This window comes from Neopelma chrysocephalum, unplaced genomic scaffold (assembly GCF_003984885.1).
Source record: "Neopelma chrysocephalum unplaced genomic scaffold, ASM398488v2 Primary Assembly neopelma1_45, whole genome shotgun sequence".
In the NCBI taxonomy this organism is placed as follows: Eukaryota; Metazoa; Chordata; class Aves; order Passeriformes; family Pipridae; genus Neopelma; species Neopelma chrysocephalum.
Genome location: NW_020897704.1, coordinates 11,955,851 through 11,975,960, shown reverse-complemented (window position 1 = coordinate 11,975,960; position 20,110 = coordinate 11,955,851). Strand labels below are relative to the sequence as shown.

General features: G+C 37.9%; 2 protein-coding genes across 2 annotated transcripts in view; one reads left to right on the top strand and one right to left on the bottom strand.

Moving 5' to 3' along the window:
- The window catches only part of FBXL13 (F-box and leucine rich repeat protein 13), a 64,120-nt gene extending 53,303 nt beyond the window's left edge, over positions 1-10,817 (bottom strand). The window contains 4 exon segments of the mRNA XM_027679595.1: positions 166-172; positions 3,261-3,436; positions 6,944-7,089; positions 10,276-10,817. Of these exon segments, the coding sequence (XP_027535396.1) occupies positions 166-172; positions 3,261-3,436; positions 6,944-7,089; positions 10,276-10,817 (871 nt within the window).
- Positions 10,818-10,904: 87 nt separating this feature from the next.
- ARMC10 (armadillo repeat containing 10) lies at positions 10,905-19,396 on the top strand. The gene is made up of 6 exons (XM_027679405.1): positions 10,905-11,034; positions 12,306-12,451; positions 13,611-13,745; positions 15,052-15,228; positions 16,250-16,321; positions 17,518-19,396. The coding sequence occupies exons 1-6, from the start codon at positions 10,905-10,907 to the stop codon at positions 17,770-17,772; spliced, it is 915 nt and encodes a 304-aa protein (XP_027535206.1). The 3' UTR covers positions 17,773-19,396.
- Positions 19,397-20,110: the final 714 nt, after the last annotated feature.

Sequence of the window (20,110 nt, the reverse complement as noted above, 5' to 3'; positions counted from 1 at the left end):
TCTTATACACTAAGTTGGCTCGGAGTCTTGTTTTCTGCTGTCTCTTAAGGCAACACTCTACACAGCCCCATGAAACACAGAAAAGATTATTTTGCACCATATTTTGCCATGACAGAGTGCAGGAAGAAAGAATAGATCCGTCAATACTACGACCACTACTGGAACTAAAACACTTCGAAAGCTTCTGAGGAAATTTTAGCTCCTGCACTATGAATATGGGCGGCAGCATTTAGATGAAGTTCCCAGTCACACATGGAAGGCAAATGATTCTCTAAGATCACTGAAAAGGTGGAGAAATACCACAGACAGCTGAGCTATAATCCATGCATCTCATATAGTGATTCTTCCTTGGCACAGTAACACATTGATTTGCCAAAAAGTCTGAGTTGGAATCATATTAACATTCACATGCAGATATTAGACAATGGCTATTATTTCATTAACACACCACAGTTATAGTACACAAAAACAATTTTTAAAAATTGCAGATAATTAATTTACAAAAAAAAATTAATATGCTTAGCCAGCTGAACATACCTAAACCACAGTTAATATAACTGATGCCTTAACACTAACAATAAATCTGTGTTGCCAAAATCTGTGCAATTTTGGATTCACTTGAAAAGATGACATCAGAACCATAGCTTGGGGAAGTTCAAATGGAAAGGTTCATCACATCTGCAGCCTATAATTGAACAGACAGTTCAACTCAGTTTGTACGCTGCAAAAATGTCAAAAGAAGAGAATATCAATATGATTTTCAATCACTAAAAAAAGATAGAAAAATTGTTTTGCAGCAATCTTAAACTATCCACAAGAGCTTCAAAAGAATGGCACAAGTAGGCTGTATGATAAATATCAGTGAGTTTTAACATAAAAACGTATGCAATGAATCTAAATAGAAATAGTGCACTGATTTATATGTGTTCCATGCTTAAAAAGAATTACTGTGTATCTTCAAAGTTAGAAGAAACAGCTCTACAAATCAATGTTTTCTAAAAGCCCCTGTAGACTGCCACATTTGTCTCATCACAATTTGTTTAAAATAGCACTGAGTAGATGCAAGTGGACATAATCTTTGATTTTGAGCCTACAGAAAACATTAATTATCAACAAAAATTGGAAAATGTATTGTTGATATGTATACAAATTGAATTTAGTGTCTTTGATATGTGAGAGAAATGGAAATGGATGGCAACCAACATACTGATGTTCAAATAGATATAATCAACACTAGATATGAATCAGTTAAATAATTTGACAGAAAAGGCAGTTAGTGTATAAAATTCTATCACAACTGTTCTTTACATGTTTTTAGCTCTAAACACAATAAATGTTACTATGATTTTAGTTTTGTACAAAAATACATAAGGAAAACAAGATCATAGAAGGATTTAACATTTCTAAGTACATCACCCATAAAGGATGTGATGTGGCTGGCTATGATTTATTTTTGGTTTGCTTTCTTTATTAGCTGTCAAAGTTCATTATGATATTGGATTAAATTCTTTCACTAAACGACAATGCTGATATCATTGAAAATGTTATTTTAGCCTGTGATTTAAAAGCCAAGACCATGATCAAATATACTTTTTATTCTTGGCCAATTGTTCTTTTTCGTCACCAATCTAGAGAGCAAATTGTTCTCACCCATAATTACAGTCACTTTCTAAAACAAAACAAATCACACTGAAATTGTTATAGGTTGCATCAATAATTTCAATCATGTTTTCAATCTATTTAAATAATACTTGTATTATAGTCTCAAAACATCAAAATATGCTTTTTCATTTCAAATATTAAAAAACTATTTCCTTTTCTTTTTTATGTATTTGCATTCAATTAAAGTGTAGGCTAGAAAAGAGTCAATCAGCAACATTCCCCTGCTACAGAAATACTGAAGTAAAACTGTGCCAGGAACCAAAAGCATTTCTTGCTATCTTGCCTAGCTGTAGCAGAAGAGTTTTTCTCATGAAAACACTACCTCAGTGTTTTCCCACTCTTCATGATAAAATGGCTGAGTAACAGTTAGGATGTAGGTGATTCCTAACGAATCAATACAACTTCACAGTTAGCACTGAACCTCTCACACTGATTATAGAGGCTTTTAGTTTTCCTGCCTACTTCTCTGCTTAGTGGAGCATACAACCACATTGAAAAAAAGATTACTGACCTGAAACTATTGCAAAATGCTATCACAAAGGGAATTAACTGCTGATCACACAGTCACATGTACTTCCACACATAGTATCAGGAAGGACTGAGATGATTTTTTACATCCAGAGGGACTCTGTTTTGGCAGTAGAATCAAGTACCAATTATTTGTGCTAAAACTTGAATACCACCAGGTTGAACATGAGCCTGCGATGTGCCCTTGCCACAAAGAAGGTGGATGGTATCCTGGGCTGCATTAGGAGGAGTGTTGCCAAGAGATCTAGAAAGGTGATCTTTCCCCTCAGCACTAGTACTGAGGTACTAGTACACTTGGGGTACTGCGTCCAATTCTGGGCTTCCCAGTACATGAGAGATTCCAACATGGGGGCAAAAATATGACTAAGGAGTTGGAAAGTAGTTCCTGTAAGGAAAGGCTGAGAGAGCCTTCAGTCAGAGAAGGCTCAGGGGGCTTGTACCAAGGTGTAAAAATACATGGTGGATGGGTGCAAAGATGGAGCCAGGCTCTTCCAGTGGGGTCAAGTGACAGAGGAGACAAAAGACAATGGGCACACACTGAAAACACAGAAGGTGCCGTCTAAACACCAGAGCACAGGTTGGAATCTCTGTTCTTGGAAGATATTCAAAAGCTGTCTGGCCACAGTCCTGGGCAACCAATTCTATGTGTGCCTGCTTGAGCCAGGAGTTGGACCAGATACCTCCAGAGAACCCTGCCAACCTCAACCATTCTGTGATTCTGTGGTAATTATCAGGAGTGTTGGATTCTGTCATTCTGTTATATTAAAGCACATGTTTGCAATCCAATCTTATTTGTCATATGACAGCATTTCATACATAATATAAACCATTCTATGGCATTCTAGCAATGTTCAGTCATATGGATATGGCTGGGCCTGAAGACTGGAATGAAGGAAGGAGGGCTGCATTTAAAGTAATTTTACAGATCTCATACTCACATCACTTCATTATGGCTGAACATACAGAGAAAAATATAGGCAACAAAATGAGACAATGGAGAAGCATGGAGTGAAGACAGTTTGAAGAGAGAAATACAATTAAAAAGAAAAAGAAGTAATATTTACTGATACTTTAAAGCTAGGCCAGTGAAGAGAATAGCAACCTCAAAGATTCACACATAACACATATGGATGACATTTGTGCATAATATTTACTACATATTTATATACTAAAATGTCCCATGTCCATAACCATTTGCAGTACTGAATTACTACTTCATATGCCGAAATATATCGGATACGTAACACTTAAAATGTGCAGTTCTAAGTATGAAGAAGAAACCAGAAAGGAACACAGTTAATAAAATCCTATGTCATTTTTCCTAAAGCAACTTTTATATATGAGAAGTTTTATGCTTGTAATGTAATTACTTTCATAACTGTACAATAATACATCAATGGCAACAGTTTAAACTTGGTATGGTAACTGGCTGATAGCAAAAATACAAAAAAACTTTATAATTTTATTCCATATCCTCTCACTGAAGAGATTTTTTTTCTTAATAATATACATTTTCAAAGAATTTTCACTTAAGATATGTATGTTAATAGTAAGATGTCAACATGAAAACAGAGCAAAAATTCCACTGTGGTTTATAGAAGAGTATTCCCATATTAGCTATGCAACCTTCCATACAATAATGCACACACCAAAACGTGGTTTTCATTATAGCAGTATATTAGGTATGATTTGAAATATGCTCCAGAAAAATGATTGCATACTCTGTACAGGGTCACTCAAACAGTACAGTCACAATTTTGAGTCCAATAGAGGCTTTGAGACTCAAATGAGTGTTGCACGCAGAAGCAACACACATAAAGCCTTTCTAAAAGTAAAGAAATAATTGCAAATTTTGTTTCACTTCTGGAAATCAAGATAGCTAAGAAGTGAAGAGAGTGACTACCTGTGTAAGTGTAGAGTGCTTGGATTACTGAACTGTAGATTATCTTGATTATACAAAAATATACTTCATAGTAAATGAGTCACTAAAAATTGTTAGAATCAAAAAGGGGTGTTCTTTAAGAGAAACTTTTTATTCTGATTTATATTCTGCACAGTTCTACTGAAATGAACTGAACTGAAAAACATTGTCAACTAGAACCCACTTCTATCACAGAGATTAAGCTCAATTAAAAGAAACATGCACAAATCAAGAGTATTCTATCGAGATTTAAAACGATTTTCTGCCTCAACCTATAGAAACTATCGAAAGGCCATAATTCATTAGCTAGAAAAGGACAAATCAGGTAGGAAAATAGCTGATAATGTGTCTTTTCCCACTAGCATTTAAGCACATAGGTAATACATTCAGGCAATTTGCCTGCTCCCAAAATATGCTGCTGTCCAACAAGCTGTTCTGTTCATTTCATATAAACTACTCAAAACAACTTAAAAAATCAGGTTTTCTAGCTTTATGTTCTTATTCTGGAATCTTGGGAGCTTGCTATAGCCATACTCATTTTAAAGATATTTAGGTGGTTCAGAATGCAGTTGGGGACTTACAAAGACTTTTTAAGGTGCAGAAATGTGTAGGTTCTCTTCAGTAGCAAATTCTTCCTGTACATCCCTTCATCCATGATCGTTATAGTTGGATCCATCACAGACAGCTCTACCCAAAAGTCTGTTTAATTTGGACATGTGGATTATTTCCTTAACTTCAAAACTCAACCTAATTTAAAACTCAGTGTCAAGACCACAGCAGCCACCTCTAATACACAGCAATCATTTTCTGTCAGTAACTCAACATCAGAGTACTGTGGTACCAATGACTTTTTTAGGAAACTATAATTTCCAAAGCAAATGGTTTCCAGCTGGCCCCGAGGACAGATCTTGTCCAGCCGTAAATACAAACTGGCAGATATTTTTTTCTACACAAGAGCAGAACAGAAAGCTGCAATAAATGATAGCACACTAATAATTATATTTACTAAATACCCTGTGATTTTGAAATGAACCACCATGAAATACAATCCACAGTGCCAGAGACAATAAAAGATCCCTATCATAGGTTCTAGAACTTTGAGAAGTCCAGGCATGCTTTATTTTCCACAGTCTTGCTCAGAGCACACACAGATTTGGCCTGGAGGAGACAACACCCAGTAACAATCCCCTGTGGAAGGAGACTGTATCTACATACTGGATTCACCAAAAAGAGAACATTAAGATTCACAGAGGGAGAGAAAGGAAGAGAGGAAGGAAGAGCAAAAGGAAGAGAGAAAGGAAGAGAAAAAGGAAGAGAGAATGAGCTCTGCCTTTCTGCAGCAGATGGTTAGGTGCTCAGCTAGAGCAAACCTCTGGTCAGTCTTCTAAACAGGAGAGCTCTTTCTGCAATTCCCATATTGAATAAATTAGTAACAGCTAAAGAAAAAGAAACCAGGTGACAGCCACACAGATTTGTAATTCTCTCCGGATCAAGGGAGCTGCAATCTTTTCAAATTCAAAATGGAAGCACTTCATTAGGCTTTCTGCTTTTCTGTAATAATTTTTGTTCCCTCTGTACTTTACACATAAATAAAGCCATTTTTTTCTAGCTTGCCCCAAAGTTCCACAGACCTAATTTCCAGCCCACAAACATATTAACTTGCATGATTTATCACACACAGACAAAATACTTGCAAAAATACTTTCAGCACAGCTGGCTCAGCCTGTTCTCTTTTGTGTGTCTTGAAAGAGATCCTACAGAAGGTGCTCCCCAGCCCTGAATGCTTCCATGTACCCCTCCCCAAAACCCTGCACTATTGCTGTTGTCTTCTGGTTGATAGCAGTTCCTAACCCTCTGTATCCTAAAAATTGATTTGCTCTTTTTTAGCAACGTGAGTTCTTCTGAGCCATTAGGCTTATTATGTATTATAATGATTGATTGTTTGATTCTGCATTTTAAAATTAATCGATGCCATCTCATCTGCCCCATATTATCAAGATATCCAGAAAATACTGGCAAGGGATTCATGCATTGCTTGAACTTTAAGATGGAGGCCTATCTGGTTTAGCCTTGCCCAAGATATCCCAGGGCATGCTGAATTACACCAGATACCTATCTTTTAGGTGACTTTTTGCACCAAAAATGTCTACAGAATTGTACACAATACAAACATACACAATTAAAAAATGATTCGGTTATATGCATTCTAATCTAATTATGGAAGTCAAACCAATCATTGCAACTGCTATTAAGAATGAAAACAATTTAAGACTATTATTCCCTAAGAATGCCCTGATACTCTCCAGAAACAGGACATCTTTAGTGAACTCAATCTAGTCAGACTAAAATTTTAAGTATTTTAAGATACCAACCTGTCTTCTGACCTTTTTTTTTTTGATCTTTACTCCACCTCCACCTCTCATCATGCATTCCCTCTAACTGAAGCTAGGACTACAAGTCTGTGATCCCTCGTGTTTTATCCCTATCACTGTACTCTTCACTTCCTAGAAAAAGCATCCCAACTTATTTCACCCTGTATTTCTGACATACATACACTCCATTTCCCTAACACCTCCCAAGCCAGTTTTGCATTAGCATCACTGCTCAGTCTTCAGAGAAGAGTACCAGCACCATCTGTCCTAGCAAAGAATACAGGGACCTGCCTCTCCTGGCACTCATGACAAGAAGTTGCCACAGCTCAACTAATGAATGGCATCCTGCAAAAAGAGAGATGCATAAATTATTGGACCAGCTATATTTAATTTATACATCATAATTTTCTATTATATAATATGTATTTTTTTCTTATGCAGAGCAGCTATATAGACTTACATGTCTTTTTTTCCTTGTGAATCTGCACCCACATGTTCCACTTCTGCATAATAACTCTTAATATTTGGACATAATAATGGTCTTATGCTAGAGCCACCTTCCACTTTGGCTTTTTTCTTTTTCTTCTAAAAATGTAAGTGGATCTTCTGGATGTGCAACAAATACATCACAAAGCAGCACCTGCAAAAAGAAACTGCAAATTAACACCTTAGTATTAATAGCAAAGTAGCATCTAGTTATGAAACTAGTTAAAATAAACAGAAATTTACCAGGATCTTTTAAAATACTGCAAAATAGAGGCATTTCTTTTTATCACTTGCCTTCCCTTTCATTCAATTTTTAAAGGTAATATTGCATTTATCATATTTCAATTGCTAGACTTCAAAGCACTGGGTTTAGGATAGTAATAAAATATGTGGCATTTCTTTAACAATTCCTACTAAGAATTTCGTTGCTTTTAACATGTGTTAAAGAAAAAATATATAGAAAATTAGATCATTTTATTTACTTAATGAAAACCAGAATTTAATACAAGTTTAATACTGTGTAGTAAAGAGTATGTTGAAGGGGAAGCTGGACAAAAATTGAACCAGCATTGAAAACAAAATGTGGCTTAAAAAATATTTGCTTTTCAGGGTTGTTTTATCATACAACTTTGCATTATCTTTTAGTAAGCAAAATAACCAATGAACCATTTTTCTCATTTGTCCTTTAGCTGTCTTCAAGGTTTACTTTTGGACTTCAAGCTCACATACAGCAAGAAAATCCAAAGTATATTGATTGCCTAAAGTATATGGACAAACTGCAGTTATTTAAGTGAATATTTAAAGGAAACTATTAACCGGAAATTCTTGTGCCTGGTAAAAATTTCAAAACATGACATGCAATACTAATTCCCTTTCAAGACATGGCCTCTTGCTATTACTAAATTAATTTGGAGCATGTGCTTGAATCATTTTCAGGAAGTATGGTGGGAGGACAGAAGTTGTGGATGCCCTGTTACTGGAAGTGTTCAAAATCAGGCTGGATGGGACTTTGAGCAAACTGATGGAGTGAAAGGTGTTCCTGCCCACAGCGAGGTGGTTGGACTAGATGATCTTTGAAGGTTTCTTCTAACCCAAACCATTCTATGATTCTATGCACCTAAGTTAAGACCAATATGAAAAGGTGAAGAAAATTATTCATTTATGCACAGACAAAGTGAAAGGCCACTGTCTTCAGTTCAGACACCTTGAATATTTACAACACTAACCAACACACTGATTCCAGCTTAAACATCTCTTCAATGTTCTCAACAAAAACATAATTTGCAAGGTATATCTTGATGGTTGACTATATTAAGAAAATACTATAAATCCATCCCTTATCATTTTAGTTCTTGACATGTAATATCTTTTTAAATAATGGACAGTTGAATGGCTTTCATCACAAATTTTCCTATAGACAGATTTCCCAAAGCCAATCCCAGTGTTGGTCAGCTACTCCCTCTGCTGGATTAAGCCACGACGTGTCTGTTACACCTATGCCATTTTTTTATTCAAGATTTTTTTACCTTTATTTTCCTCCTTTTTCAAACAAACACAGACAACTTCTCCTTTTGATGTTCTGAAAGGTCTCCAACACAAGAAATCCAAACTATACAGCCATATACTGGATTGCAATTCCTTTGTTTAACATTTTAGAATGTTAATTACTTAATAAAGGAAGGAATTTTAACACCTGGTCTTGCAATCCTCATTCAGGCACTCTTCAGTGTTGCTTGGACAACATGTAAAATTGTAAACAACTATATCCATTATGCCAAACAATTATGCCTGTACAAGTCTGGCTATTTCTATCAGACTTCTACAAGGCTCTCAACAATGTGAAGGAGTCCATCATCAATATTTCTCACCCATTCTTCTTCCTACCACTTTAGCCATTTACACGCTTCATGGCAAAATTAATTTGGATCACACAGAAGAAAATAAAAAACTCTGCATCCATATTTAATTCTAACATTTTAAGAATACAGCTACTTACAACAGTGAAGGTTGTTGTACACAGAGTGTTTGCAGGATTACAGTTTGCCTGACTTCTAATGAATACTGTTTAAAAGTAACTTTGGAGGAGAACTGAAAGGCAGGAAGGAAATGATCAGATGCAGCAGGGAATCCTAAATTATTTGGACAAGACTACTTGGACTCCAATTGTGTTTGGACCAAGTCCAAACCACAACCTCCTCATAAAAAGACTTAAGCAAATGGCCATCTTAGAACTCTATATCCTTAATTTTGAGAATATGCGTATAAATGTTCCAAGGTCTCATCTCGGCTTTGATGTTCCTTAATACAAGGACCAGTATCATCTCATTTATCTTCACACCATGCATACTGTAACTTCCTAAAAAAATTAAAATATAATAAAAATAAACTAGAAACATGGCTGGATACCAGCAAGCATCAACCTCTAAGAAACAAGGAAAAAAAAAAGATAAAAATATTTTACACAGGGTAATTTTTAACTGGTTCTTTCTTTTAAGAATCTCAAATCTTATCCTTAACTCTTTCATTTTTAGTTCATTAACTTAATGCCACTGCTGCTATAATGCTGTGAATAGCTATAATAGCTATAATGCTGTATATAGCTATACTAGCTATAACTTTTGCTTGGAAAGGTAGACGAGCTATTTTTGAAGTGCTGAATCAGGAACTACACCTCATGCAAACATATATTTTGTTTTTCTGTGCTTAAAAAACAAGAATTATCTAGAGACAGACTCTCAGGAGAGGTACTCGGTCTGCATGGTAGTACTGCTCTCTAATTATTCTAATTGGCTCAAGATTTCTTTATTAATGTTTCCATGGAAATCTTGGCTGTAATAGCTGCTTGCAAATGAGGTCTATTTTGGTAACTTAAAAGTATCAGGATGTCTCTTAATCTTGTACTTGTGCGTTGTGCTTTTCTTTGTTTGAAGGAAACTGAAAAACAGCTGCTGCAGATTTGGAAACAGAGATTAACGTGTCAAATGAGGAGGAAACCAACGGAATAGAGAATCACGTTAAGAATCCCAAGGGCAAATCCATCAACTCTGTTTCCCCCACAGTCCTTCATGTTGTGCCAGTTTCTAACATTTCGTGGAAGGTTATTTACTCCTGTGCCAACAAAAATACCTAAGCCACCAGTACCTGAAGCGTGGTCCAGCCTCACCTTTATCTTTGACAGGTCATCAAAAACCATGGATTGCACCCACAGCACTCAAAGAGGAGGGAATTATCTGCTTGAAACCTAGAGGTGCTTCTGTAATTAACACTGAAGAACTTAAGCATACCAATGCACTTCACTGGGTTTGCCTTAATTTCAGTCCTCGTTTAATACGTTTAAACACGTACCAAAAAGCAGAACGGCCTTGCTCCATCTTGTTTCTATTTTTAAAGTTCTCATAAATTGTTCGAGGCAGGCTGTTGACAAAAGAAGCAGAACAAAAACACGCCCTAGGCCAGCAGAGGGCGGTGTTAAGGGGTGCGAGATGCGCTGGCCAGCGCTGAGGGGCCAAGGGGACCCTCCATGGGGAAGGCGGGGCGGGCGCCTCCCTCCGGTCCCACTGGCTCCATGGGGGACCAGGCTGGACAACTAGCGGGTGGTGGGGTCCAGAGGCGGCGGAGGGGGCTGACTGCCCCACCTCTGGGGACGATGTGCCCCCGCGGGGCTGCCATGGCGCAGGACCGCCCTTGCCTCGGGCCGGCCTGGGGGCGCGGGTAATTCCTTCCTCTGAAACAAAAGCTGCATCGCAGCGTTGTGAGGGCCGAGCCTCCTCCGCGTCCCGCACGCGGAGCTGCCGGCTCAGCATCCCCCCGGCCGCCCAGGGGAAGAGAAGGGCAGATCCGGGGCACATCGCCCGGCTGCCCGGGGGACGAGGGACGGTGGAGCGCCGCCGGATGGGGCGGTGTCTTCCGCGGGCGGCGCAGCCGCGGCCCGGGCGATGGGGGAGCCGCGGGGCGCGGCGCTGAGGGCGGCGGCGGCCGCGCTGCTCGGGGCCGGCGCCTGCTACTGCCTGTGGCGGCTGACGGCGGGCGGGCGGCGGGCGGGGGCCGCCCGGGGGCCGCCGGCAGGTGAGGGGCGGAGCAGGGCAGGGTAGGGCGGGGCAGGACAGGCAGTCCCCTCCTCTCCCCGCGGTGTGCGGTGGGGGCGGTGGAGGCTCCGCGGGGCCCGGGGGGTTCCCAGCCTGCGGCTGCGGCTCGGGGGCGGATCCGCGCCCTGCGGGAGGCGGTGCCTCAGTGCTGCTCGCCGGCCCTCCGAGAGCCGTGCGGCGCTTTGGAGGACTCCGGAGCGTAGCTTATTTTTAGAAAAGTCTAATTTGTGTTGGGTTTTGTTTTGGTTTTTTTTTCAAGTCCCCTAAAGCGTGCGTCTGATCACTGTATTTACTTAATGAGCTGATTTGTTGTTACGTTATTAAAGTTATTTGTGTTCCCCCTATAATTCAAAGTTAAAGTGTTTAGACGAGGATGAGAGTGAAAACCGATTTTGTTTTTGAAGTGAGCTCTTGGATTATCATCATTATCTTTGACCTCTTTTTTTTTTTTTTTTAAACCCCCGAAGAATACTGTGGTGTTTGCCTGGTGAGATGGTGGCAGCAGATCTGTGGAATTTGAAGGACCGGTTAGCTTCTCAGGTGTCGTCTCAAGCCAGCTATGACTAGTCCAGCAGTCATAAATCAGGTCTCCAGGCTCTTCAGCTTAGCTAAATAGTTCTGCCTCCTACTGAGTGAAAATGGCCTTTGATGGCATTTGTGTCACCCTCTTATGAAAGCCAGGTGTTCCATAACATCTTCCTGACTCAGAAACAGGCTTCCTCAGTTGTTTAAGTGATGCCATGACCAGCAGTATTCTTAACATTGCAGCTGTTACTTTGTCAAAGGACCTCAGGGTACTAGCAAAATTGTCATTATTATAATTTCTGGTAGTAGTAGTCTGCAAATCAGAAGTTTTGTTTTCCTACAGTGCCCAGACAGATTTCCACATTTCATTTCATAGGCCACTAGGAAAAAAAACCCCCAAACATGTTTGGTGAATATTCCTAATAATTTTTAATGGGAGGTTTGCTGTTCATCAGTCAGAGAATAACGTACCTCAGGCTCTAATTGTGCGTTCCTTTTATTCTCTACTTTGAAAATAGGTAATTAGACGACTCAGTGAAAAAGGATGGAAAGCTTGCTGTTGTAAAACAGTCTTTTTACCATGACGTTCTGCTTGGGTACAATCAAACCTAGAACAATGTGTCCTGCAACTGAGAGCTAAATTTCAGCTTTGTAAAAAACGCTAAGGGTAACTAAGTGAAATGTCTCAAACTTGGTATCAAGTATTTAATTTTTGAACACTGACAGACAGCAGTCCTCCAGTGTCAACCCATGGCATGGATGTGGATGCTCTACAGAAACTGATTCATTTGCTCCAGGCCACAGATGATCCATTAATTCAAGAGCAAGCTTTAATCACTCTCAGCAACAGTGCTGCCTTCTCTGTAAATCAAGTAAGTATTGTTCTGTAGAAAACAACATGTCTAATGCCAGCCAGTCTGGCAGATGAGAGGTGCTGTTTTGCTGAAGTGATGCAGGACAGAAAGCTACGATAGCTTGTGCTCTAAAATCCATTTTATGTCTATGCCTTAATTTCTGCTAGCCCAAATAATATAATTTACCAGCTTCACAGAATTCATCAAAGCATAATGTTTGGACAACCGAAAGTCCTTACAGAGCTCTATTTTGAAAGTGCTGTAAATATACTTTTTTTTTTTGCTTACAGTTATGTAATGTTAGTGAAAGGGTTGAATTGGAGGTTAAGCGCTTTCAGTTTCACATCTGCAATTTACTGAGATAAACTAATTTTTTATTCTCACAAAGTTTTATGCTGTTTACATATTAGCAATTTTCCAACTATCCAGGTATCTTCCAATCAACTGGACGTAGGATGCAGAAAAACTTTGAGCTGGATGCAGATTTTCATGTCTTTGTAAAAGTTTAACCTCCAAGGTCCCACTCTTATTTTTTTTTATTTTATCCTTTTTGTATGGTACTTATGACAGCTGTCTATTTTGGCTTCTCAAAACTGTTTTCTTAATATAAATCTGATAGAACAGATTGTAACTGAAGCCCAAGGCTCATTGGCCCATTCTTCATTTTCTTGAAAACAGTACATTTTTTTTCAGTGACAGTTAGAGTCTAAGTGAGAAAGATTAAAATAGTAATCAAATCAAGTGTAATGGAAAGGAAAAAGTTTCAGAACTTCTATCATAATATGAAGCTGCATCTTGAAATTCTGTTCTTTTCAGTCAAGACTTTTAGGTACTGTGACCTGGCTCAGCTGTTCTATAAAGTCATTATGCAATAACTTTCTTTGATTCTTTATAATCTAAAATGCTTTAAGCATGTTTTGCAGGCCAGATTTTAAAAGTAAAGGCGTTGTGCCATTGTCTAGTAACATCAAATAATACTTTGTCCCTAAGCAGGACCATTCTTAATTTCAGGGGAGGCAATAAAACAGTATCTGCCAACCGTCTCTCTTTAAACAGACCACCAGTCTGTTCTGGAAGTCTTCATTCACACATTTAATTTTTTTAAAATGGAAACTTTGAGAAAAGCCTTCAGCATTTAAAGTTTTAAAAACTGTATTAAATATCTTTTATATTTCAGGATATAATCCGAAGTTTGGATGGCCTTTCTGTTATTGGAGGGATGCTCTCTGATTGCATTCCCAAAGTTAAAGAAAAAGCACTAAATGCGCTTAATAATTTGAGTATGAATATTAGAAATCAGGAAAAGATACAGGTAAGTTTCTTAAAAGGAAAAACCAAAGTAACCAAGGCACAGGAGATAGTACAGAACCTTCTGCATGTTTGTTAAAGACAAGCCAGGATGCCAAAATGTTTTGATGAGAGGCATACGAGTCAGCAGATTGGATGATCTGTGCATCCCAAGAGTGAAAAGATAACTTAGAAATTAATTCCTTCACTGGCACTTACTTTTATTTTAAAAGATAGGAAACTAGGCAGCTTGTGTTCAGCTTTCACCAAATGTTATTAAACAGAGATTGTGCTGCTACGTTTATAGTGGAATTATGTGAGGCAAGATGATTTCCAAACATCCCAAGTACAGCAGCAGTGGTTGTTTAATACAATGGATTGCAGACTGAACTTGGCAGGACTCAGGCAAGGGAGAAGAAAACAGTAATTGAGCCCCTGGGTTTGTGTGAGACCAATTTTTCAGGTGATACTTTCATCTTTAAAGAACAGTGTGTATACATGAATGCCAAGTTCCACTGGTAAATGTAGTGGATGCTGTGGAAATAAAAGGACTAAGAATCAAGAAAAAACCCTACTTTTTGTCATTATCAGATTAATCAATAGATCAAGAAGTGTCCAGGCAGAGAGCTGAGGCAGATTTGAAGACTTTCACTGTTTTTTTTTCAGTAGCTTGATAAAAAGGCAGTGTGATTGTATGTGGTAGTTTGCAGGATCTTTAGCAATGGACAACTTTTATTACATACATTTTATAGACATAGTGCTTGCCAATATTTGTATAGGTAGAAAATAACTCCTTTGGTAAAGGCAAAGTAACTTTTTTCTTAGTTAGGACTCTGAGATTTATTGTATATTGTCATCCAAAAGAAAATTTGGTAAAAATAGTTGTTAATGTCACTTGTCATCACTGTTCCTACAGTGCTTCAGTAAATGAGCCACATGATTGGAAGAAAGGATTTCATTCCAAGGCTTGTCCTTAGCTTGTGCTCAACATTGAAGATATTAGTTGCTATAAGTGATTTTTTTAAAATAACTCCTTAAAGCAGCTGTGCCACTTCTGATATGGAGTGAAAGCAATTTAGGTTTTCAGAGCAATTTATGCTTCAGAAAGGTTAGTAGGCTCTGTCTGCTTCTGTCGTGCCAACAGAACATTTGAATGTATTTAAACCTAAAAACTACTTGTTTCCAAGATCCTTCACTATGCTATGTATTCAGCCAGCAATATTCAGGAGGTATTTATGCAACTGTAATTAGGCCATGGATACTATTTGTGAACAGAAAATATGCTTGTATCAAAAACTGTCTTTTCTGCACCTCCTTCCCCTTTTCCCCAGGTATATATTACACAAGTTTGTAGGATCATTGATACAGCTCCCCTCAACTCTGATCTGCAGCTAGCTGGACTCAGGCTGCTGACAAACATGTCTGTTACCAATGACTACCATCAGAAGATGATAAACTCAATTCCATGCTTTCTTCATTTGCTTTCAGAAGGAACCGAAAGGACACAGGTACTGAGAGGTGTTATTGTTACAAGCCATTTATGAAGCTGCTTTACTTGCCTTCTTTTTTACTGTTTTTGTAAAACAGTTGAGACTGTGCTAAGGAAAAACAAACCCAAATATTCATGAATGATAGCAGATACAGATTTTGTGCACTAAAATATGGATCTATATTACTTTCACAATATAAATTCAAAAAGGGGGGAGGGAAGGGAATCCTGGTAGTGGAACCATTGGGCTTGAGCTCTACTAAAGCAGTGCAGGATGCAGGGTGTCCTGTGCCTTTGCTATAACAACTCTAGAATTCTCTCCTGCTCTGCACCACAGAGCAAAGAGAATCTGCATGTGAAAGGGTTCACTGATGCATGAATCTCTAGGGAAACATGCTGAGCAGTGATCCTAAGTTATGAACTTCTGTTCCCTTATGCCTATTACACCTCTTGCAACCCTAGTGACTGCAGTGGGAAATCGTGCTTACTTGTGAATTACTGTAATATTGAAACAAGAGCTTCAGTCAGGGACCAAACAGCATTTATTCAAGATGTTGTGGTACCATCAGTGTACATGGTTGCTCTCAGATCAAAGCCAGTTTTCCAAAACACAGATTTCCACTAAACATAGCACACCTATTTTACTGAAGTACAATAAGGAACTTGGCCTTTCCTCACTGTTTATTTAAAGACTAGTGTCACAAGGTCCAAGAAAGTACAAAGGTACATTTGTATATGCTTCTGGTCATTTTAAATATAGTACTTAACCATCCTCTCTGTATTTTAAAAATATTCTGCAGTTTGCCTACTGGGAGTTGTTTATAGATTTTGCCTTATTTTGATGTTAAAGTTGAACTGAATTTGCTTCTAACATGTCTATACCTTGGTTTTCCCCTATACCAAAGAAGTGCACAACTCAGGGTGTTAGTTGACCCATTCTACCTTTTCCTGTACAAGTCAACACTGACGTTATTGATTCCTATTACTGCTGTACTTACTGTTTTGGAGCTTGTAATGAACTTGTATGCTCCTCATTTCAGATTCAAGTTTTGAAAGTACTTGTGAACTTATCTGCAAATCCAGCCATAACAAGACATCTTCTCAGAGCTCAAGTAAGGTTCTTGCTGCTTCATTTTATTTTTAGAATATATACACGTGTACCTGTTTAGATATATGCATGCACTAGAAGAATTTTAATGTATTAGAAATATATATGCAATTCCAGAGTAACATTCTAGGCAGTACTTGGTTAAAAGCAGTTGTTAGAAGTGCACATTCTTTCACAGGCTGCCTTTCTTCCAGAGGGTAGTGTAACACAGATGCTGTACTTGCAGAGGGACAGGCACAGGGCCCTACGGCCTTGGAGACAGTGGGTTGTACTTCTGGTGCACCATTACTGATAATCAATGATAACTTGCACAAGCCTTTCCACCAAAGGGGTAGTACCAAGAACTTCAGTTTGTAATATGTATAAGGAACCCGAAACCTCATTTCCAGGCACACAGTCAGTATATGGATTGAAGACCAGGAGCAGACATCAAATAGAACCAGTAGTGTAAATGATCCTTCTCAATAGGTGTTTCTACAGTCAATATACTGTACCAAAACCAACCAAATTCCACTGAAATCCCCACCCCTTTACTCAAATGCAGTCATAAAATTATTGTCTCTAAGTGAACTTTCCCTGTGCATCTACTTACATCTTCTTGGAGAACTTTGGGACATTTGCTGTGCTGGCCTTGGCACACAGGTTTGTTTCAGTTTCATTCCCTCACACCAAAACAAAGAGTCAGGGTTGGAATGGTGCTGCATCCTCTTCCCCAAAGTAACTTTCTTAAAACATGCAGTGGCCTTTATTTGTGAGCTATCTGCTGTCAGCAGAGCTAGTCTAGATACTACTGTCTTTTCAGTATCCAAACAAGATCAGGGTAGCTAAATATTCAGTTCTGTTAAAAGTGCATCCTTTTCTCGTTTATCAGAAGTGCTAACATAAAAATATTCAGATTGCTGCAGAGAGCAAAATCAACATTACTGAGAAGGAAAGCAGACCCTCTCTTCCAAATAGCAATTTTCCAGCCAGCCACATTTTGGAGATTGAAAATACAAAGTATTTATTAGGATGTTGATGCACAAGCCAGTCTTTTCTAAAGAGGAAGTATGTGCATACTGTGCAAGTTTCTGACATGCTTTCACAACATACAAAGTTTCTGGTTTAGGTGCAAATTTTTTTTTCATTTTCTTAAGTTAGATTTGGTTACATGTACTTACTGCTGGTGATTAAGTATGGAATATTTCTTGAATGTCCTAGGTGCCATCATTGCTATTACTTTTTGACAACTGTATAAACAGAGATATTCTGCTCAGAGCCCTGGCATTTGCAGCAAACTTGAAAAAGAACATGAACAATGAAGATGGCACCGTAACTGAGGACCAATACAGTGAAGACTCGATTTTCTTTACACTCTGCAGAGACTCTGCCCCATTTGCTCAGAAACTGGCGTTTTTGCTGCATCACCCCGATATAGAAGTGAAAGAACAAGTTGTGAGAATATTAACACAATAGTGTTGTTTTCTAAAAACAGACTGACCTGATGAAAATATTTAATCTTGGGAATGCTATGCTAAAAAAACCTGCAACAAGCAAACAATAAAACAACAATGACAAATAAACCCTGAATACTACCATATTACTAGGCACAAATCAGTTACTGCAAAAGAGTATTTAATATAGAGAGCATAACAGATTTTTTTTTACAAGCAAGAGAAAAGCAATAGCTTAATCAACTACAGTGCAGTTAACCCCAACTGTGCAAAGTTTCTACACTTGAACAAAAATTGGAAGGATTTTATTTTGCTTTAAAATCGTCACTTTAAGGAAAGCAGGCATATTTTAAAAAATATTTTATTAAGAGTCAAACGTTATCTGCAACTGCAATTTAGTATTCTCGTCTTTTTATAAAGAAGACTATGAGAACAGTATCATACACATTTTTACAAAAGCTTCCTATTCTGTAGCAGCCCTTGAACCTGCTTTATTTGGAGAACTTTACTCTTTTTTTCTGCAACTGGAACATCATTGGAATAAGTGCTTCTGCTGAATTAGCCTCCATAAAATTTAAGTCATCAATTGAGCATTAATTCAAAATGAAGTGGAATACATACAAAATCACTGTAAAAGAACCTGAATGGAGTTTCATTGATGAACAGAAAACATACTGGAAAAGACTTCTAAAACCAGACTGCTAAAAAACTTCCTAACACTTGCATTATTGAGAAAGTAAAAAAAGCATCAGATGTAAGGGCTTGGAAACAAGTTTTCCACTTTGTACCATTTTTAAGAGAACTGTATCACCTAAACTGTTACCATGTGCTTCATCTTTCTAACTTAATATACCCATTCTGCTTTTAATAAAACATTCCTGTCTTCTCTTTCTGTAATGCAATAGATGTTATTTTCAGAAGGTGACTTTGCAAATAGCTAAAACTGCAAGAAAAAGATGACCTTGAAACTGCAACATGCCTATGCCCTGATCAATACAGGGGTAAAGCTACATGTATCTAATTTAACCACATAGGTAGTTTTAACTCACCAGGAATACAGTTAAGGCAGAAATAGAAGTTGGCATGATTCCCAGTCAGAACTTTGACAATTGCTGAATTGACAGTGAACTTCCCTTTCTCCTTCCCACTGCTCCTAAAGCACTGTACAGTTTTTAATAAGCAAGTTTACATTACAACACTTAATGTTTTGCCACTTTTTGTAGACTTAATGTGTTCTGCTGCTGAATTTAACAAAGAAAAATAAAAGCTAGGCCAGACACTAAGAATTTACCAATCCCACTCTCCTCTCCTGATGAGACCTTAAGACTAGACTGTTCTAGGTATAGCTGATATATATGTTTACTTTGGCTGAGCAACAGAGATGTCTAGATGTCCCTTTTCATGTTCTCCAACCTAAAAAGAAGTTTTTCAAATATCTTTTTGGGAGAGTTGACCTTTTATCCTTTGCTTTGACAGCTGACAGAAACAAGTGACATTTTCTAAAAATACATGAAAAGTTGTTACAGTGTTGTCTCAGTTGTCTTTTTCTGGTCTAGAAAGACCTATTTTTAAACACTTTCTTCATAGAACAATGCTGTTGAGATGTTCTAAAATCATGCAAGACTCTCCAAAGTGCCTTCATGCAAGGATGTCTAATTTTTTTATTCCCTATCCCACACCCTGGATGGAATCTTATCAGCACCAAACAAAAGGTAACAGTCACCATTCTACCTAAAAATGTTGTGAATTAATAGATTCAAAACAAAATACGTCTCTGATCCGTGTAAGTCAGTATTTCTCTATTATGTGACTGCTTATCTGGGTATTCTATATTTTAGTTTCACTCTTTCTAAAGTACATAATTTTACAGAATAATCTATTGATGGTTTTGCAAACAGGAAAAAAAACGAACCTACAACAAAACCAGCCTTAATTTTAACCTTGTCCTTCAAAGAACTCGAAAATTCCTTCAGCTTGGTGTCCTCCACAAAATTATGAACATGTAATATGCATTATATGACTCAAATTGTAATCGAAGCTGTTGTGTAAATAAAAGGCTCAATAGAGACTTCATCTGAAATACCCTCCCAAAATCAACACTGAACAACAGAGTAGTTTTAAACCCCTTTTTGAACAAATTCTGGTGAATACATCTACATGACACTAGAATTACCTTTTCAAATAAAGAAATCTTCATGTTTGTCAAAGATGAACCCCACCAAAGCAAATAAGCTGCTTTTTCCTACATGTAAGTGTAATCTCTATTCCAGAACCCCTCTTTAGCATGAACTTGGACTAACTCATCTTTGCCTCCTTGTGCTGTTCTTTGTTGATATGAAGATCTTTAAGACTTAAAATAT